Below are 23,957 nucleotides of genomic sequence, written 5' to 3'. Positions count from 1 at the left end.
TTCACACTCTGCAGCCATATTGCGAAATTACATCTTACCAGAATGGCTGCAGCAAAATGCAAAGAATGTCATCGTTTGGATGCAAGAAAAAGGGGCACTTTGTAACGTCAGTTGGCAGGGTCATGGAACAGCGTTTTGGCAATTATGTCATCTCACTTCCTTTTCCATTTCCATTTCTATTTCCCAATCCCACTCTTATGGGTTTCTGGTTCTGTATCTATCCCAAATCTAGAGTGCAATCCGCAAACTTTGCTGGATTTGAAAGATTCTATTAAACGCTACATTGCAAACATCCCTCAATCTATGTTACGCTCGGACTCAATGCTCGCAGCCTTCTTCATGCAATGTGTAATTTTTTTTTATTCCCTTCATTTAGAAAAGTTATTAAGTCCTTTTGGTCTATCTATGATATCATCAATAATTGATATTTTACCTCTCTCATTTTCAAATTTCCTCCATGAGCCGTTTTTCTGTGCTTTTTGGTTGTGCGCAGATTTGATTGTGTGTATCGTGCACAGCTTGTCCATTTATTTTTTGTGATACTTGTACCATTCCAACTCTGTTTTTCTCTAACTTATTAAAAAATTTCATGCGCTGACAATTTTGAGGTGAAAAGAAAATGTGCTGCTATTTTAAATTTCAATTTCCCGTACTTACAGCCGTAACCGCCACTTAGCTGATGTTCTTAGAATACAGATACCTTTGTTCTTAGATACAGATGCTTAGATACAGAATACAGATGTTCTTAGAATACAGATACCTTAGATACCTTTGAATAACTACGTCTGACATCTCATCTCGATCGAGTGAACGGACAGGCCGTAAAATGTCCATAAAAATGCCAGATTTTTTCGTGACCACCCTGAACAAGGCAAGTTTTGAGAGATTTAAATCTAAGAAAACTATCTGCATTGCAAATTAGAGATATTTTTAAACTTTTTTTATTAAATAAATTTATACTCTGAAATCTCTTTAGTAAACTATTAATTAAATAGTATTGTAATAAACTAATTAAACCATCACTACCATTATATAATTACTATTTTGTAATTACCGTTATATAACTAATTTATTAAATAAATTATTTTTAATACTCTGATTATATATACTTCGATTTTTAATACTCTGATAAAAAATATAAAAAATCATGCAGTACTAGTTTTTACAAATTTAAATGTGTATTAATCTTATTGAAAATCAACGATATTATAAATACTTATTTTTTGTTCTTAATATAATTAAAATTCCTGAAATAAAATTCAAATATATAATCAATCAAATTGCACTAGCTTTACACGGCCAAAATTACATACAAATTCCTATTTTAATGATTTTAAAAGCGAATTCATTCTTATTATTTTATTCCTTAAAATTTTTTTCAAGTATAGATTTTGAAAACAAAAATGATTAATGGCTGAAAAACGCATAATAAATGCAAATGGGTGCTTTTCCTCTAATTAATATGTGGGATGTATCTTTCCAACATCTGAGAATAAACACTTGTTTTTATCTTTTACACAGCTTTGAAGAAGATCTGTTTTTCTGAACTATAAATATAATTACTCGAGCTTACATTAATTCTTTGTTGAATTACTCATTTACGTAGACAGTTTTTACTTTTTCCGCTCTTACGGTTTTTCAAAAGAATATTTTATGTGAAAGTATTTTCTCTTTTTAATTTTTTTTTAAAATTAATGCATACTGTATATAAAAATAATAATAATGCATAATGGTGTCCTGAAATTATGCATATTATTTTCTAAATTCATGGGCATAAATGTTTGGGAAACACTCGAAGCCAATATTTCAGGAAAATCCCAAAAATTTAATTTAAAAAGAAAATCTAAAAGAATAGATATTAGCTTTAAGTAACTTTAAAAACATTTGCCGCGTCGATTATCAATATACTGCAAAACTACAACAATAATAGTATTATTGTATCATGTAGTAGTTAAGGAATTTTAGAATTTAGATGTAAATCTTTATTCGAATTTATTTCATTTATAAATTATTTCATCTCATTTCATTTCTTTGCATTTTTAAGTGTTGTTAACAATCAAGCAAAAATCGAATGATTTTGAAGTTATAAAAGTATCAACAATCTAATTCAAATTTAAATCGATTTTTCTTTAATGTTTTAAGCATAAAAAATATTGTTAAAAAAATGAAGAAATTCATGATAAAAATAAAGTTTAAACCTTTTTTTAAAAAATGCAATGTCTTTTTTTTGTTGTACTAGCTGTAAGCAAATATAGAACGCGTGTGGACACATGCGTAAAATAATAAAATTATATATTTTTCAAAATATTATATTTATTGTATTTTAATTAACATTGAAAAATCTTAGTTTATCACTGGCGCCATGGTGGGTCAGAGGTACTCACCTCCCAATGAGGTGAACCGGGTACGAATCCCAGCAATATCTGGTCGAAACGAATTCCACACCAGGCTTGCACCGATGAGAGTGCTGACGTGAAATAGCTTCAGTGGTATTCAGATCATGGGTTAGAACCTCGGTTCTGTCAGGCTAACCGTGGGTGGTTTCGTCACAAAGTCTAATTTTTCCTAATGTTTGATCTAGGAGTCCCCTCTTCTTCTAGATTGGGTTCAAAATTAATAGGCTTCATTAGTTGAGCATTGGTAGTCGTTAACTCAAAATTGGGTAGGCTGATCAACAACGATTATAAAATTGCACGTATCACAGTTATGTCAATTTTCTTAAATGCGAATTTTGAGATATTTACATTTTTTAAACATTCATTGCAAGCTATTTCTCTCCCTTAAAGCGCTAATTTTCTGCTATGTGAAAATGAGAAGCTCACTGACAGCGATTTTTCAGAAAATGGGAGCTAAATTTTCATTTATTACAATTACCTTAAAATGTCTTATTACAATTATCTTAAAAAGACTAAAAAAAAATAATTTATAATTCTAATACATTAAAATCTATAAAATTACATAAAAATAATCAAAAACTTTTAAAGCATACATTTTAAACTGTATCCACCATCAAGCATTTTATTTGAAAACAGAGTAAAGACTTCCAATTTACAAACAATGCCTCTTTCATCCATTTTAATCATCTCAAAACAAACAGTTGGAAAACCATCATATGAAGTAAATGGAGACTTAATAAAATTTCAGCGTTGGGGAAACACTCGTTGTGGTTCATTTCCGAAAACATCGTAGTTTTAATAAGACATCAAATTGCATTTCGTACGTGAATCAAAGGCTCGTTTATCTAGTTATTTTCGTTCCAAAAGGAAATATAAAGTTAATGAAGGAAGTTAAACTCATAAACCGATTTTATGATTCATTTTGGTTTTCTATATTAAATTTATATTGTACTTATGAAAATTTATGAGTAAAACATTCTTTTTTTAGAGTTATAAGATTTAATGTGGTAAGTTAAAACTCTTTAAAATGAACAATTCGGTTATATAGCTGCTAAGTTTTTAAAAAAAATGAACATAAACTAAAGATAAATTGGAATTTCAATTCCAGAGTAGTATTTGTAAAAGAAAGGAAAATTTTGGTTTACAGGGTGATTGAAGAAATTAAGAAAGAATGCTTGTATTTCGAGTAATGTGGTTTTTACAGGAATAATAGAAACATTTATGCATAAGGAAAATATAATTCATGTTATATAATGAGAAAATTTATCAAAATTAAAAATCCATTTCACAATACTTATTTTGTCTTGTTACTCTTTTCACGAATTTGCAATGATGTTTCGTGTTCATTAAAAATCGGTAGTAATGATATTTTTGCGCGAAATTTTTTTTTCTGAGCTTTCTAAACAAACATTTTATTACAAAGTTTACTCAAAAATCGCTATTCTGTGCTTTGCATAATTAGTGAAGAAATTATAATTATGGATATATAGAGTAATTCTAAATTAATACGAAAAAAAGTTATATCATTTTATAGGTCAACAGTGTTGTGCATTAAATATTTTTTTCCATTTCTAGTGGGATTTTTTTGTGAATTAAAAATAGTTTAAAAATAAATATTTAGTGTTTACAGAGTACGAGGGAAAAAAACTAATTAATATTTACAATAACTCGAAATTTATGAGAAAATTGTAATCTTATCATTTATGCTCGATGGAAATGTATTTTGTACTTTTTAAAGAGAATGTTACTGAAATGGAAAATACTTTTTAAATAATTTATTTTCTATCATTGAACTGTTCATAAGATAACAATAATTTTCGTATTGATAAAAAGAAATAAGTAATAATAGTTATAAATTATGAAAGAGTGAATTTGTTTTACTAAGAAATTTTTAAAATAAGGCTAGGAGAAGTAAATAAGGAAATAACATTGAACTGTTCATAAGATAATAATAATTTTAGTATTGATAAAAAGAAATAAGTAATAATAGTTATAAATTATGAAAGAGTGAATTTGTTTTACTAAGAAATTTTTAAAATAAGGCGAGGAGAAGTAAATAAGGAGATAACATTGAACTATTCATAAGATAATAATAATTTTAGTATTGATAAAAAGAAATAAGTAATAATAGTTATAAATTATGAAAGAGTAAATTTGTTTTACTAAGAAATTTTTAAAATAAGGAGATGAGAAGTAAGCTCGGAAAAAGAATCAAAGATATAGATTATCGAACTTCTTTCTATATTAACACAGTTTTGCGAAATCACTCTACGATTTTTTTTCCCAATCAATTTAATCTAATTGATTAAAACACAATTTTTACACTAATTACCAATTCAATGCGCTATTAACTCTGCAAACTAATAATTATTTATTAATCACTTCTCTTTTTAATACAAAAATCATTTTATTTTGCCACTGAAATATACGGACTATAAAGCATTTAAATAGAAAATGTGAAGCAAGAATGAAATAAATAATTACTTCACTTCACATTACTGCTGAAAAATATGGGTTTTATGAATAAGTTTGCTTACAAAAAATATGTGAATAGAAAATTTATTGTTTAAAAATTATTTAAAAAAAACTGTAATTTTCGTTAGTAGGCAACACGCTATTGTTGATCCATCACATCTGATATGTTCGATTTTCTACCGTCACGGTTATAGTCAATCACGTATACGAATATTTTTTAAACATTAATAGAATACCTATTCTTTTGCGTCAATCGCTAAAGCTCACGCATAAATTTTATTCTGTCTCACTTGACTATAAATAAAATTCCAAGTCTTCACTTATTTGATTTATAATATCACTTTTAACTTTATGACTTTTTATCACTTTTAACATTTTATTCTTTTTAACTTGGTTTAAGAAAAAAACTTTTATTTCCATCTGGGCAATAAAATGCTTCTGTTCTTTGTGCTCTTATCTAGTGAAAATTTTAAAAAACCTTTTCAAGAACTTAAATTCAAGCAAGAGCCGCGATGGCTCAGGGGATAGAGAGTTCGCCTTCCAATGAGGCGAGCCGGGTTCGAATCCCAGTCGATACGAATAGCGCATCCGGTTTGCACCGACCACAGTGCTGACGTGAAATATCCTCAGTTGATCATGTGTTAGGGTCCCTTTGCTGTCAGGCTAACCGCGGGAGGTTCTCGTGTTCTACCTCTCCATGTAACTCAAATACGGGTTAGTTCCATCAAAAAGTCCTCCACGAAGGCAAATTTCTCCCAATACTTGCTCCAAGAGTTCCCTTGCCTTCTGTATTGGGTTCAAAATTACAAGGCTATAGGGTTGAACATTAACAGTGGTAAATCCAAAAATTGGGTCTGCTGTTCAACGACGGTTATGAAAAAAAATATAAAATCGAAGCTACAAAAGCTGGCTTAAATATTTGCTTAAATCGAATGCAATGCTTAAAATGGAAGGTATTGCTTACGATAAAATCCATTTTAACGTAAAAAGAACCTGCAAAATGTAAACAGATATTAATGCGTTTTAAATCACGATTGCTTTTTTTTAATATAATTCTTTGAAATTTCTTCCAGTTTGCTGTCCATTTATTGTTCCATGGAGTTTTTTTTTTTTCATCACCCGGAAGCGCACCTCTGAAAGAGCCGGAAATCTTTTCAAGATAAAGAAAATGTGAATTTCTTTAGCACAAAAGAAACTGATATTCGAGTGCGAAGGAAATCAAAACTCAAATTTAAGTCTGTCTGGGCAAATGGTTTGAGAGTGGAAAATTACTCTCCCAATTTTCTTCTCTTTTTTTATTTCTTTGGATTGGAAGGTTGAGTACTATTCGTAAAATGAAAAAAATAAATAAAGTAAAGCAATCTAATTTCCGATATTTGGATGAGAATAAATTCTCAAACAGTTTAGAGTGGAGCAGGAATTCGCTTTGAGAATAATGAACAGTATAAACCATCGAATATTTAAAAAAGATAAGATTTAAAAATAAATTATTTTGTCTTTTTAAAAAAAGTAAACTAGTATAATAATAAAAAGAGAAAACAAAATTCATGCTAAAAACAGTTAAAAACTACAATTCCAAAGGAAAGTTGCACATTGCAGCAGAAATTCCACAAGAAAATTAAAACCAACAGAAAATTTTAAAAAAGAAAACAATGAAAATAATGAAAATTTAATAATGACAACCGAAGCTGACGTCGTCAGGTGGTACCAGCCCCGGAGGTCACAAAAATACAAAACCTTTTCTATGGAGAGAGCATGACAAATGCCTAAAAATTTCTCTCTCTGTACTCCAAAGGTTTTGTACGAAGTCCAGGAAGCGAGAAAATGAGAATACAAAACGCAAAAACAAAATACGGAAGTGAAAATAATTTCTAAGAAACCTACTTAAAAATATTCCTTTGCTAAAGTAAAAGCACACTACATTCTGAAAATCCATTATATATATATATATATATATATATATATATATATATATATATATATATATATATATATATATATATATATATATATATATATATATATATATATATATATATATATATACATACTTCAAAACCGATCCATATGCATTTTTGGATCTATACAACTATTTCAACTATTTTAGCCTGTGCCAACTTAAGAGGAAGTATTTCAAACGAAGGCCCATTTCTAGCTTTTTGGTTTTGCTGCAGCGTCTTTCTGGCTAATGATTCACAATTATTTTTTACCGAGTAAAAGTCATGATCTGTCTTAGTCATTGTTTTTGTCAAATTGCAGGAATTTCTATTTGATCATTATGACTATATTAAGTAGCAGACCATCCCAAGCTTCACGAAATTGATATGTTAGTCGTTGCTATGTCATTGTGTTTCGAAAATTGTGTACTGTATTCCAAAGCTGTTTATTTCTGATTAGATATTATTTCTTACAATTACGTATTATTTTATTATTTTGCAGCTTAAGGAAAGTAAAATTAAATATACAAATCATCATGCAAATCTAACAACCACAAAAGCTCATAACATTTTAGGAAAAAAGATAAAACTTCCCCAAACTCTATACAAAGTAGTGTAAAGAAATTAATTGGCTTGTATGTATCCTGGTAGAGTCCCTAAAAAACGAAAAAAAAAATCGATTATAAAGAAAACCTACCATGAAAATTTTGAGCAGTTCACAACTGATTCAAACAATAGTCTTCCAAATAGTGCTGGTAACATATTAGAACAAAAACTAAATAAACCAATGCTTTCATCACATGTTTGAACCAGTTTTCTAAAGTGTGTTAGAAAGCAAAATATGTGAAGTAAAAACAAAATATCGTATCTGGATTATCATAAATGCTAATATAAATAGAAAAACAAAAAGCTTTTAAACAAAACATAAACTAATTAAACACTAATAATTTTGAAAAAAAGAAATTATACTTTGATGGGACTTAAAGATATAAAATTGTGCATAGTGTGTTTAGAAGAAGATACTAAAAAAAACTTGAAATCTAAGATATGAGTGAGTTAGAAATCTAAGATATGAAGCGAGCTCACTGGATTGCAGGGCCAGCTTATTCCACAAAAAGGATTCTATATAGATCGTTACTTACCATGCATGTAAAAGATGAGGAAGCTTTAAGAGGCGTGTTACAAGCTAAGTTTAAAATTTCTGCTTAGCTGCTTTAAATAAAAAAATAAGAAATATCTATTATAAAAAAAAAAGTATTTATTATGCTTCTAAAGAAAAGCTTACCTTGCAAGTGATAAAAAACAAACAAAAGCTCACCATGTTAGCCGTAGAGCAAAACAAAGACAGAACTAAATCATCTTACTTAAAAGATTAAAAATAATGTTCAAGATAAGATAAATAAAATTTTAAAAAAATGTTAATCGTGTTTTAAAAGATGCAGGCGGTAATTTTTTGATATAATACTTTACGAGACATTTCGTTGTTTTTTGCAATATACAACTGTGCAGCGTAAGTGACACTGGCTTTAATACAATTCAATTGTAAAAAATACTTAAACAAATTCACATATTTCTAAAAGGATGTAAAAGAACTGTCAAAGTAATTACAGGACTAGAAATGATATTATTACAGCTTAAGATAGCTGGATTTGAAGTTATACTGTATAATCTCTCTGTGACAGTATTAATGACCTAGTGTCTGCTATAGGCAGAAATTTTTTTTAATCACCTTCAAATTCATCCATTTTTTTTTTAAATGCTCCTTAACCTAGCAAAATAATGTGTCTTATGTAGATATCAATAAAAAGCTATTACGCTAAAAGCAGTTTGTTACAGAAAGAAATGTTCAGTAATTGTAGAATTTCTGCGGATTGTTACCTGTTCTTAGTGAACGCGAACAGTTTGAGCTTCATTGTGAACAGAATCATAGCAAGTTATATCCAGATTGCCAAAAAAAGATATTAAAAATATCAGCATTAATATTAAGTTCTGCTGCTTCAAATAAAAGAAAGTTTTAATGAAAATATGAATTGGTAATTTATTAAACATTACGCTGACTTTATAATGTTCCATGCTCGATTTATTCAGGATTCATCATAACAAAATCTATTTATATTTATACAAATAATAAAATAAAGAAACCGTTTGACAGTTAGTGATATTAATTTTGCTGTCAATGCTAATAAATTTTGGTGACAGTTACTAATAGAAGTATAATAATAAGCTCTATACTAAAATGCGAAATGAATGGAGATATGTTACTAATTCGCTTAAGAGAGCGTAAACAATCTGCAATTGTTGTTGACGTAAATGATGCCTGACAAATTTCGTCAATAAGTGCTAATTGAAATAAAAATATTTAAGTCTGATAAAGAATGATAAGGAATAAATATTAAGTCCAAATAAACGAGTTAATAAATCAGACATAAGTTTTGATACTGTAGATTGGTGCCTTTGTCAATTCGAGCAAAAAGCAAAGAATATTTGTATCTAACTGACGTAGGTACTTCTGTATAGTACCTAAACCATTAATTGCTTAATAAACTATTTCACTAAGGCATAAGAACATCAATTGTTATTACATGTTTCGTACACTCTATGTTTTACATTTGACGTGTTTAGTATATATTTAGTATATATATTTAGTATATATATAATATAATATAATATAATATAATATAATATAATATAATATAATATAATATAATATAATATAATATAATATAATATAATATAATATAATATAATATAATATAATATAATATAATATAATGATATCTTCAAAGGCTAGATAATTCAGGAGACTTTGACTAATTCAAATAAATAGGCATCTTATAAATTATGTTTATTTAAGGGCATGCGTTAGATTTTGGCATGGTGGGCTTCAAAGGTGGGCTTCCATAGTAGGAATTTTGGGATTTGGCACAGAACTATCTGGCCATGAAAATATGAAAAAGCCACGCATTCGTGATAGCTCCTTAAACAGGGATTGTGAAAGGTAATTGGTTGCAATAATATCTTTTACTTGAACAAACGTCATTCAAATGTTAAAATTTAGAGATTTTGCTAAGATCCAAAGGATATATATATATATATATATATATATATATATATATATATATATATATATATATATATATATATATATATATATATATATTGTATATATATATATATATATATATATATATATATATATATATATATATATATATATATATATATATATATATATATATATATATATATATATATATATATATATATATATATATATATATATTCCTCCAAAATTAAAACTGCTTTTTGTTACAGGATTAATATAACAAATAATTTTTTTTTATCCAACCTAATACAAAAAGAAGTTCTGAGCATAAAAAAATATGTGTACTGCATGAGTTATTTATACATTTTATTTTAGTAGTCTCTGAGAAGGATGGCATTAGAAAAAAAAAATTTTGAAACTGAGAATCTGTCCCTTTTGTTTCTCAGTATTCTTTTGAAACTCATAAAATTTATTTAAAAAAAGTTTTTCTTTGAACAAAGTAAACTTATTTGTAAAGCATCCTGGATGCCATGTAATTCAATATCCTTCGTGGAAGACTTTTCTTAGTGATTTGGAGTTTCGTTGGTTAAGTTTGTTACTATTTTAATGAAATGTGTTGTTTCAAATGCGTCGAAACATATATCTATAAAGTGACGACATCTTTATGTTTCTTAAAAACCCAACCTAATTAACAACGAAATTTTGAAGAGTATTTAAATTCTGTATAACAGTAATAAATATCTTTACTGGTTTCCATTTTTATATGAGTTAAAAAAAAAAATTAAATTTTAAAATGGAACACCATATAAATATTTTGCTTATGACTATATAATGTTTTTTAATCTATTTATTATTTTATTATAAGAGCTTCATTTTTTGATTTTTGTATAACCTTTATATTAAAATATAATATAGGTGAATAGGATTGATTCCTTATGCAAAATTTTTAAACCGCGAGTTACAAATCGCGATTTGTCATATGTAAATCGAAATTATATGAAACGTGAAGCATTGTCTTGAAGATTGTGTAAATTATGTAACATAATGCATGACTTTCAAATTCAAGTTCAATGCCTGTTTTGTAAATCAGGGCAATATAAAAGCAAATTATACATTTTGAAAAACGCATGAAGTAGCAAGTCTTATATCACGTTGAGTGATATATTACCACTTAAATTTGAATCGCGTCTGGAGATTTTTTGAGAACTTTAATGAAGAACGTAATTCGTGATTTTCTATTAGTTTTTATGCAAAATTCAATGGGTGATATAGGGTGATAAAGCAATAATTGCAATGAAAACTGAGATTTTTCCTTCTATGAACAACTAAAATTAGAATTGTTCTGCATGATTCATAATCTTTTTGATAAGAATCGTGAATGGTAATTCTTAAATCTTTTCTTTTTGAAAATTTTTTTGTAGGAAAGATATAATTATTTTCTTTTTGTAAATTACTCCGAGAAAATAGAAAATTTTTCATGGACCCTAGCACGGGCTATCAAGCACTTTTCAGGGCCCCTGATTTTTTCCAACGAAATTCAAGTCTTTCAATGTTTTTCAAATGTCGTGGGAAACATATAATTGCTGTTTCAACATTTTTATTGGACTATTGAATCAAGTGATATGATTCTTAACTAAAAGACATTATAAGGCTATATTTATAATGTGAAAAGAAAAATATTAAAAACTATTTATCATTGTTCTTGCTGCATTCTTATGTAACAGAAAAATCATAGGAAGGGATCCTTAATTAGCAAAAATGATCTGGATATCTTTGTCATTCATTTAAAATAATAAATGTTACGATGGATTTCAGCACAAAATTATCTATCCTTTTTTCAATGATTTTTAAATTCTCTTAATTTCAACTATTTTTTAATTATTATACATGCAAAAAATTTCCGATAAAATCACCGTACTGTATGGCAATGACATTTCTGGTAAAAAAAAAAAAAAAAAAGACATGATTCTGGCTGATAAAACCAAATTATATTGTATTTAAACTATTCATTTTGTAATGTTTCCGATCTCATAGTAGCTGTTTACCGGAAATTCTGCCTTTCAAAATTATCACTCTTATTAACTCTCATTTAGAAAAATACAAAAATTAAGTAAATTTAAAAAATAAATGAGTTTTATGCCATGCTTTAAGATAAGATGAAATTACCAAATTTTACCACATTTGCCAAATTTTATCATGTATTATAAAACAATATTTTATTGTTAATTTTTCGAAAATCTTCGCCAAAGTGCTTTGGTAAATATTACCCAGCTTATTAGGGTTCTCATAGAGCCTGAAATAGGAATGTAACCATATTCTGGGAGATTTGACCATAATATTTTTTCTGCCCATCTTTCATATTCAACTAATTTTTAAATTTCCGTTTGTTGTTTTTTTAGATTTTCAAAAAAAAAAAACTAAATTTATGAAATTATATTTAAAATTAAACGCATAAATATTAAGTTGCTGTTCCTTTATTACGATAATAAAGTAATTCATCGTTTTTATTTTACGTTATTGCGTAGCATTACATGACAAACACTTTGAAATACCGTTTATGTACCGGTATATTATATTAATTTATATTAATTTCCATAATACATTTTGTGTAAAAATATGTGTAGTCTACCTCAGCAATTTAAAAAATTTGAACACCAAAAATGTTTAAATTGCTAAGAAATATTAAGAACAAACTTTCCACACCAATATTAAATAATCTTTTAAGAGTAAATAATTAGCGAGTTTTTATTGTGACTAAATATTAAAAAAACTATTTGAAAACAGGTTTTCAATGATAAACAGGCGAAACTATTATGTTGCCATTTCATCTCTATGAAATCAAGAATTAAAACTATGTTGTTGGGATCGATAAGCGGTAGCGAGCAAGGAAAAAATTCCCTAGTGGACACCATCAACAAAAAAAAAAATAATAATAATAAAAGTTGTCATTATTTATTTTTTCCTAATACGTAAGCTTTTCTGTTTTTGATTCCTTAATTAGAAAATATTATCATTTAGAAAACAGGACACTTTATGGAATTCTCCTTGTTTTTTGTTTTTTTTTTAAATAATGTTTTGACAAAAAATAAGAGCTGAACTATACAAATAACTTACTTAAGAAATCACATTGTTTAAAAAAGCTATTTTAACTTCAGTTAACATATTTAGTATTGAAAACAATTGAAACTAGTATTATCAAATCATAGATAAGGGAACAAGAATATTTTTATTTGAAAAATTCTGTACAACTCAATTATATGTTTTAATTTCTGGTTGATTTATTTATTTTGCATTTTAAATCAAAGATTTTAGCGTTGCTCTCAAATATAATATTGTTAACATTTAATTTTCATATGATTAAGTCTTTCATAACGTTATATTAAGTGTGTTTTCATTAAAAATGCTTCAATAATATTGATATGATATACCTTTAATACCTTTTTGACAAAAACTGACTATACTAACTCAAAAGTTTTTATGATAAAATAATTTAAATCACTTATGATTGAAGTTCATGATTAAGCAACTGCAAGCTTAATTTATGCAAACTTAATAATGCAAACAAACTTTAAGACGGCATAACAATTTGTTTAATAAATGTAAAAACACATTCTTTTTCACTTAAATTTTTAAAAAAAAATTTTAAACTATTCCAAACTGTTAATGATATGAGCACCCTGAATGGCAAGGCAATCATAAACTAAATATAAACATTTGGCGCATGTCCCCAGACTTTGAATTTAGAACTTTGCGTTGTTAGAAATATGGCCCGGGTTGCTATGGGCGACGCTTGGAGAATCGGTCGCCAAATTGAGATTTTACATCTACGTTCAAGCCTTCGGAAAAGATTATCGCCCCTTTCGATACAAAAAAGCGACGATTACAGTTATAATTTTTAGTAAGAAATAAATCGAACTATGACTAAATACACGTAACATCAAAAACAATTCATTACTCATCACCTAATAGGTATAAAAGTTGAATTTTATCTAAATATTTAATTTTCTTAGCTCTATATGTAAGAATAATGGTTAGATTTTCCGCTCATTTCCTAAACTATTCAGTACTTAACCTATTTGGTTAACCGTTAAAAAAACGACCCACTATTTTCAATGACATTGATACTATATAAATTGTGGTAATAGGTACTACTGTTATTTTGGTAATAGATACATACTGTACTAAGGTAGGTACTTAATTTAGATTTATAATTTATATGGCAATAGGTGTTTTACACTCCCTTGAAGCGTTTAAATGTCAATTACTGCCACTAAACCTAGATAACAATAATTCTATATAATTATCGTTAAGGTTCATCTTTGTTGTAGTTTTATTTTTCAACTATTATTTAGGAACTAGATGATTAACCGTTCTACACACAGGGTGAAAAAACGTAAACAATTTATTAGTACTAAACAACACTAGGAAATCATGCACAAAATTGAAAGACATATACCAACACGATGAAAATACAAACACAACTAAAATAAACCAATAAACTATGCTAATTAAATGTTTTTATTTGTTATAGTTTGTCTTTACCAGGGGTTTTACGTTAATATATCAAGCAAACCACATTTTAGTAGTTTACCCCATGAGAACAAATATTAACTTTATTCAATATTGTTTGGAATGATTCTTTTGGTTGACTCAAGCTGATAACTGTAAAACTTTACCACCATAGGCAATTTTCACCGATACTTAATCCTTTAGAAAGACCATATAAGACGTCTTTCTACTGTATACAAATATTAAAACTTCCAAGTATTGAAGCAGTTTTAATCGGTGTCAAAGGTACTAACGTAATGCATTGTACCTATATTAGTATATTTGGTACTTATTAAAACTAGACCAATTACCTTAATAGCAGTAAGGCTTGTTATCAAAATAATTAAGCATCATTGGTTTGAATAATATTATGGCGATTTCATATGTTTCTTCAAAATAATTTAGCATCTTTTCTCCTGTTGATTTTTGCATAGAATAATTAGCTTTATTTATTTCAATTAGTACTTATTACAAAAATTACTTGGGCATAATTAAAGTTAATAATAGTTAGACAACCTTTTATATTCTCTCTTAAATAAATTAGTACTATTTCCTCATAAATTGTGCTCTTTACATAGCATATTTTTTTCATTTTAATTAGTACTTATTACTAAATTAATTAAGTCTCATTGGCGTCAAAAATGGCCTCATGGCGTCACTTTACTTTTTCTCCAAAACAAATTAGTACCGTTTCTTCATTAATTTTACTTTTTTGAAAAAAGCTTACTTCAATTCATATTTATTACCAAAATTAATTAAGCACCATTGGTGTCTGCAATAGTCGGGTGATTTTATGTATTTCGCCAAAAAAAATTTGCATCTTTACTCCATTGGTTTTTTGCATGCAAAGAATGCTTTGATTTATATTTCAATTACTACTTTTTTCCAAAACTAATTAGGCATAATTGGAGTTAATAATAGTCAGAAAACTTTTTACTCCTCTCTTAAATAAATTAGTACCATTAAGTCATTAATTTTGCTCGTAACATAGCATATTGTTTTCCTTTTAATTAGTACTTATTACTAAATTAATTAAGCATCAATGGCCACAAAAATGGCACATGGCGTTTTTTACTTTTTCTCCTAAACAAATTAGCGCCGTTTCTCTATTAATTTTGCTTTTATGAACTAATCTTGTTTCAATTAATATTTTTTTACTAATATTGCTGAAATTAATTAAGCATCATTGGTATTATTGACATTGTTATTTTTCAGAATTTTCTTAAATGATATTAACCATTTCTTCATTAAATTTTTTATTTAGTACAAATTTTATTTCCTTTATTTCAATCGATACCTATAACCAAATTTGAGCGATGATTTTTCCAGCTTCTTCAAACGAATTAGTAACGTTACTAGATTAATTTTGCATTTTACTAAACAGCTTTTATTTGTTTCAATTCGTACTATTTACCAAAATTTATCAAGCATCATTTTCGTCAGTAATATTATGCAAGGTGATTGTTTCGTTTTTCTCCTTATGAAACTGGTGTTATTTTTCCATTCCTTATTATGTGTCCATTCCTTATCAGTACATAACTATTTTTTTTCAATAACTGTACGTTTTAAATAACTTAGTTTTATATATAAAAGTCCTAAAAGTGTAACAATTAACAAAAGAAACGCATGGCAACAGATAAATTTAGAAAAACTAATTTTGTTACGCAGTCAGACTGAAAACATTGAATTACGTTGATCATTGAGTTAATTAGAAATAACGAATACAAGATAATTTAATAATAAAGAACGCGTAATATATCCCCTTTTATACTAAGAACTATAAGCTTGTCTTTTAACAGTAGAGAATTTGTTTTTTAACAGTAGAGAGTTCTAAAACAATCAGAAAATTTCATTTTGTTTCCAGATATGGACATTTTCGCCATGCGTTTTTTCGTTATAACTTCATAATTGTTCGATGGAATTAAACAAAAATTTTAGAGCAATTTAAGATTAACTGCAAAATTGTCAATTTGAAATTTTTAAAAAAAGTTTTAAAAACTGTGTGAGTCATGCGTATTTAGGCTCGTTCTTTTATACTGAGCATGCACTGAAAAACTTTTAAAAGTATTTTCATAATCTTATAGTGAATCGCATTTGGCAACTCATTAAAAAATGTATTTGAATGAAAATTTAAAAAGTTTCAAGGGATTTTCTGAATAGTTCTTGTACTATTTAAAAGAAAGCTCAATTTATGTATAATTTATATATAGTTATGCTACATCAATTTTTAGGCTTATATTATATAAATGTATGAAATTTGATTCAAATGTGAAATAGTTTACATGTATTCAAAAATTGACGATTCACTTTTAGGGAATGATTTATAATTAAGAAATATTTATAATTAACTTATGGTAGCTAAGTGAAAACATAATGTATGCTCATTTACTTTAAAAATATTGATTCTTAAACAAAATCTTCTTTTAAGCAAATACTAAATCAAATTTTTTGTAAATTAGGAACTCTCAAAATATATCTAAATATTTTATAAATATATATGTTCATCGGCACAAATTAAGTATACTTTATTCAGTGTATCCCAAAATGCTTAAAGGAAATATTTTTTAACTATTCATGCAGAAATGTTTTGCGCATGTTAAAGCGCATGTCATCTGTTCCTAAAGAATAGCTATTTAACAAAAATATGTGTATGGACTTTCTAAAATATTTTTCGTATAAACTATGATTTCGAAATAATAAATTTCTTGCATATGTTATAATTTTTTAGAAATATATTCAATGTATTTCACTGGCATAGAAACAAGACATTTAATGCATTTATATGACTTCAAATATAAATTAAAACTTATTTGTTTGTCGGTATTTCAAAATTAATTAAACCAATATAAAAATGATTCATTAAATGATTTATTTATTTGATACTTTAATTGATTTTTTTTAAAAAGGAAATATAATTGAATGAAAGTGTAATCTTGACTTTTAATGCAATTTTTACACTCCTTCACATCCTTCAGTACATAGACCGATTTTGGATTGTACTCACGTGAACAAGAAAAAAACAGTTCTGGTAAAATTACTGTTTTTTAATGGTAATGACATTTCTGTTAATAAAAACCGAAATATACGGTAGTCACACCATTCATTGGTTAATTTATCTGTTCATATGTCAGCGATTTATCGGAAATTCTGGTTTTCAGATAGATCTTATCAATCTCATTAGCACACATTTAGTAGAAAATCAAAATCGAAAAGAAAAACTTAACCGAATAAAGGGTTTTTAGGTCAAGTTCTAAGGTACCATGATAAAATTATCAAATTTTACCACCACATTTATATAATTTTATCTTATATTATAAAACCACATTTTATTATTAATTTAAAATAAAAGCGTTTGTAAAAAGGAGATAGCTTTTTGGGGTTTCCCATACAGCTAGAAACCAGTAGAAATTTTACCATATTCTGGTAGTTTTGATCACACTCTTTTTCGCAATGAAATAAATATAATGCTGAATAACTTGTCATTTCATTTTATATTTGGGATTTCTTCGAATTATTGGGTGAGAAATGTTTGTTTCTCAGTTTAAATTAAACTCTTTCGTAATTTGTTGTCAATCTTCTGTTTTCTTCATTTTTCACTACAATCCGCTTTAATATGTTGAAGATTTTGTGCTACCTTTAGTTAAATATGCTTTACATATCCTCATCACACTTTTATTTGATATTTTAATTTCTTAGATACTTAGATACGTCTACGCAATTTTGCTTCATTGGCGCAATCTGTATCATAGACACTTACTAACACTTTTCGTTGATGACAACATAAAGCAAGACCAACCAGTTTTTTCAAAGTTCATATAATCATAAATTTGAATATCAAAGTAAGTTTTTTTGACGCTAACTTTTTGAAAGATGATAGTGAATCTTGTCTATAACTTTAATTTTAGGAAAATAGATAATAATACGAAGTAATAAATTAAGAGTCATTTAGCCAGAGTGTTTATGTTTTAATAGTAATCCGATAAGTTTAAAATCTTACTCATAAATAATGCTATTTAATTTTCTTTTTAATTTGAATAAATTTATAAAGAAAGCTACAACGTGGACAAAATTTGATTAGTACTAATATAAAAAACATGTTAATTTGTTCAAGCCAACCCTATGTTTTTGAGAACCTTACTACACTTAGCAATATTGATTATAAAGATGAATATGATGAAATATATAGTCAACGTTTGTAATCTAGACTTTTAATTTCAAAATATCACCAATAGCGTATTACGTCCTTCAAAGGACTTAATTGAATAATAACTTTTACAGTTGATCTAGTTGCTTATTTTATATTGTGATTCGAAAATAACGTTCAAAGAATTAAACCGATATAATAAATCAGTCATCAGTAGTCAATAGTGAGTAGTCGACAATAGTCAGTAGTCGACAAAATTGTTATTCTTTTCAAAATATTTGTATATATCACGTATCTGGCATTTTTTGTCATCTTTTTCTTTTTTGAAATAATTGTTAAAAAAATGAACGCAAACTGAAAAAAAAGCATAATTTGTGTTTTGAGCTTTTATATATGACAAAAATTTAAGCATCTTGTAACTACTGTGTGTTAAAAGTTAGTTCCTTTTTTAGGTAGCTTTCGAATTTTTTCACGTGACCTAGATGTTTTAATAAATTTGCATCCATTGTTATAAATCGCAATCACGTAGCACGTAATTGTTCTGCCGTTTAGCGTACAGTGATTATGTTTTTATGTTACATAAGCATGTTAGAAACTAAATTTTTTATCTCACAGAAAGAAATGATAATTTAGAATTTCCGTAATGTTGAAATCTTTTTTGATTATATTATGAGTTTTCTTTTGTTATTTAAAGTAAAAATTTGCATTTATTGTTACAAATCATTATCATATGCATCTTTAACACGCTATGGATTGACTATGATTGATTGTTTATGATTTTCTTTTAAATTACTATGATTCATTAAGATGACATTTTTTTTATTTTATCTAATTTTCTGCCTTATCTACATGAATTTCAGTTCAGTTTTTCATTAAATATTCAGTTTTTACAAAGCCTAAATATATTTTTTAACACATCATGATATTCAATGAGTTACCAAATTTACTAATTTTATCGCTTCTTACAGAACCATATTTTATTATTAATTTTACCAAAAATCATTCTCAATGTGCTTCCGTAAAAATTACCGAGCTTTTTTAGTGTTTTCTTCGAGCCAGAAACACAGTGAATTTTACTATATTCTGTTAGTTTTGACAACATTTTTTTCTCAGTACTTTAATTCGAGATTGTTAACTGCATAGATGCATATACCGTCATGTTTAAACAGAAACTTCAATAGAATTTAAGATCACACTGTTTCTTATATTATTGCTTTGATGGAATATGATTGCAATTTTTGGACTTAGCTATACCCACTCATCTATCACTTAGTAAGAATTCGAAGCTACTTGTTCAGTTTGAACAGGGGTCTGATAACATTGGTCGATAGTTAAGAGAATAGATAGAGTGGCTTCTCAGGTGCCCTAACAAATATGCTATGGCAATAAAAATTACTCGTCGCGTTTAGATTTTTTCTTTTAATTTTTTTATTATTTAATTATTCTAAAAGGGAACAGAATTTCTTGGCCATAGAAAGGAAGAAAGCTATGGAGAACTAGCTTCTGAAATATTTAATATTTTTAAAGCTCTACGAGGTAACTCCTTTAAATTTCCCAACATGCATTTTCTGCTTTTGTACTTCATAATAAAAGAAATCATTATTGGTGGTATGACAGCGCAGAGAAGTAAATATATTCAATAAGCAATAGTTCATAACAGATATCTACATTAAAAAACTATTAAAAATTTAATTCTGATTAGTATTAATGAGTGTAATTTAAATAAATAGAATTTTTATTTTTAGAAAAATATGAAGTTTTTAATTGCATTTTGCTTCAAAATTTAGCCACTTGTTTGAAAAAATCTTTATACATTTTAAATCAAAGCTAAGTGTTTCATAAGAAACGGGTATTGAAATTAATTTGACAAAAAATGAAACAGTTTCGATCACCTTAGTTACTGAAAAAGGAAACTAAAACCATTGTTACTCATAAAAATCGTGAAGTTCCACATTTGTTTAAGAAAATTCCACACATGTTAAAAGAAATTTCTCTAACCAAAAATTAAATTAAATTAAAAAATTAAATTAAGTCTTCTTCTGTATGACCTTGGATTGTGTGGTCAAACTTAATTCTTTTCCTACATATTTTGTCATTCTACATATTATATTTTAACTTCTTTTAAGTGTGAAATAGCAAGTAAAATAACATGAAATACCTTAGGTAGTTAAATATCAACTTATGGAATTAAAAAAAAACAAGTGTGGTCGTCTAATTACTTGCTCTTGTAAGCGTGAAATAAAATACTTATAGTTGTTCAATATCAAATTAAGGTGTGAAAAAGTAGGGTTGTTTCGTTACTTCCTCCTGTATGCGTGAAATAAAACATCTTGGTTGAAAAATAACAACTGAAGGTGTAAAATTAAACGCCTTCTAATGAAAAAAAAAACAATTTGAGGTGTAAAAGGAAACACCAAAGGCTGATATTTATTAACGTCGAACAAGAGTAAAAAATACACCTCAGTCTGAAATATGCACCGAGCACAACCTCATCAAATACACATCAATTTCAACCTCATTTATACTTCATGAAAAAACCTAAAAGCTATACCACAAAACACTTGTTTTTTGTTAGGGAGATTCAAATTTTACATCAAAAAATTCATGATAAAATTGAGGTAAAATTACCGACAATAGGGGTAAATTTTTTTTTTTTTACGTAAAATCTATTTTTCGAGTAATATAATTTTACCATAATATCTATTTAATTACAGTGATTTAATAAATTTTATTGTAAAAATTATGCCGTATCAGATTTTTTGCTCCGTAAAAATTGACGTTAAAGACAAGTTTTTCTTGTATAAAGCACAAGCGTTATGAGTGTCTTATTTTTAACCTTAATTTCATCATAAATTTTTTACAGCGAATGGAAACTATATTTTAATAGTTAAAAAATTAAAGCCTTACCTCTTCTAAATCTTCGTTAACACCAACACTCATGTCATAAGTTCATGAAGTGAACACTCATTTAGTCTTTTAGTGTGCTTACTATGAATCTTCATTCGATGTATCCACATGAATTTCTATATTCACAGTAAACACTGTTAACAATCGATGCAAACATATTTTTTCACTGCTGTTTTAAAAAAGCAAGAAGTTTTCGCTTTCAATCAAATTTGCATTTTCTTTTTCTTCATATTCCGATTCATGTTTGTAATGAAATAATGAAAATATTATTAAGATTATACCGCATTTATGAATTCTTTATACTTACAAATTAATCAAAATGTCATATTTTCTGCATAACATCTACTTAAATTGCTATTTAAATCTTAATATTTTTTGTATATAGTTAAGTTTTCTCAGTTCTTTAATTTTTAAAAGCCAAATTAAGAATGAATTTAAAATATTTTGTTCCGTAAATGTTTCAACAATTTCAAACAACTTAACAAAATAAAAACAATTTATTGTTATTTTAATGTATTTTTTGTTTTGAATTATTTTTCTCTAATTTATTAAGATTAAATTTTCATTATATGATTATTTTTACACTTTTTAAGAAAAATATAAATAACAATTATTTGATCGTAACTACAAACCAATCAATTTAATTGTTGAAACAATTTGAGTATTTTTTATTTCTAGTGATTATATATTTGAAAAATCTAAACTAAAATTTTATAAAAATGGGTTATTTTATTGAATATTTTTGATAAATTTTGATTTAATTCATCGCTCGATACTGTTTGATTGTCATAAAAAAAATTTTGGTAATATATCTAATGCACACTAGATTTCCTACTTTATCACATTATTACTCAAATATCATCTTCATTGAAGCTTTTAGGAAAATAAAAAACGAATTTTATCTTCGTCATCACAAATATCTTCTTTCAAACTTATATTTGCTGATAAAAAACATTCCATCTTCAACGATTGCAACACAGCTGAGAAAATATCACACATGGCAGATTATCCGAAGTATGCAATTTTTTATTTTATATTTGCCAATAAAAGATGAACTGGAAACATAGAGAAACAACAACTATTCACTAAAGCTTCCGCCCACAAATGCAGACAACGTGCATCTGTGGACCAAGAGGGGCTGGTTGATTTCCACTGATTGGTTCAAGCGCCACCTGGTGCTCAAAGCAAGACATAAATTCAATCAAGTTAGTATGTCATCTAAAGAGTTGTTATGTTGAAAGATTAGGAATATTTCTTTCTAGATTTCGAGAATATATCTGTCTTGGGCTTAAAGAATTTATTGATTTTCAAAAAATGCTCAAGAACTAATTACCAAAAAATATATGTTTTCAGATGATATTTCAAATTCTTGATAAATGAAATAAATGATAAGCGATTATAAAATGAAAAATAAGGATTATTAATATGAAGGGTAGAAATAAAGTTTTCAAATGTTAATTTCTTTTCAAAAATTCCTTTTTTTTGGGGGGGGGGGATCTGAAGTTTTATTATTTGATTTTAGAATTTTTACTTCAATTAATTTGTCTAGTTTTATGGTGTTCTATTCTGATAATTCAAATTAAGGACATAATTCAAAATAAGTGAAAAACGAAAAACATTATTTTAATAAGACATTGCCTCCCAAAGTTTATATTGTTTTCAAGAAGAACTAAACTGTCCGGATACTTTTTAACTGTCGACACATGGGTATCAATTGTCTAAAATATTGAGCTGTTATAAAACGCCAATATTTGCGAAAGTAAAATTATATGTCTTTTGAGAAACTAAACCAATCTTTAAAACTAATGTATCTTACATGGTTTTTCTTTTGATTTCAATTTAACATGTTTTCCAGCTTTATTTCTTTATCTATCACAATAAAAGGAAGAGTTTGCGTGTGTGTATGTGTGTCTCTTTTATGCATAACTCGTGAACGGTTTACATCGTGAAAAATTCCAGATTATATTAAGTACTCGGTCAAAATACGCTGGAAAATTCCGTATCAAAAAATACAGGTACTCAGGTAGCAGATACTTTTTACCGAAAAAATCCTCTTTTACCAGGACATATTGCAACAAAAAACTCATATACCGTAATTTTTACAGCAATAATTACAGTAAAATCACTGAATTATTCTAATTTAATAAATATTGTTGTAAAATTTATGGTATCATATTCCACGGTAAAAAAATGGATTTTTAATGATTTTATGTATGCACCCAAAGTGCCGGTATTTCATACTGTAATATTAACCGGAGCTTTTTACAGTGTATACAATCATCGAGAAATTTGGATTACGTGTGAAAGAGAAAATTTAGTTCCAGATTCTAGAAATCATTAAAAAATTTAAATTACTCGGGAAAAAAGTTTGAAAAATTAAATTTTCTCATGTTAAACTATTTAAAAGATAATACTACTGATGTTTGCTAGTTCAATCTAGTTCATATTAAAAAATGAGTTTATTGCGTGTTAATAATATTTAATTATTTTAATTTGTTATGTCA

The 23,957-nt window shown here is 26.9% G+C and overlaps 1 protein-coding gene across 1 annotated transcript in view; it reads right to left on the bottom strand.

The window, feature by feature from the left end:
• The window catches only part of LOC107447314 (transmembrane protein 151B-like), a 145,967-nt gene extending 123,389 nt beyond the window's left edge, over window positions 1-22,578 (bottom strand). Inside the window, exon 1 of the mRNA XM_016062189.4 lies at window positions 21,454-22,578. Coding sequence (XP_015917675.1) covers window positions 21,454-21,486 — 33 coding nt within the window. The 5' untranslated portion in view covers window positions 21,487-22,578. The remainder of the gene's footprint in view (window positions 1-21,453) is intronic.
• Between the last annotated feature and the right edge of the window lie 1,379 nt (window positions 22,579-23,957).

The sequence above is a fragment of the Parasteatoda tepidariorum genome, chromosome 4, assembly GCF_982258835.1.
Source record: "Parasteatoda tepidariorum strain Cologne lab strain chromosome 4, Ptep-v5.0, whole genome shotgun sequence".
NCBI lineage: Eukaryota > Metazoa > Arthropoda > Arachnida > Araneae > Theridiidae > Parasteatoda > Parasteatoda tepidariorum.
This window is presented reverse-complemented; position numbering and strand designations above follow the sequence as displayed.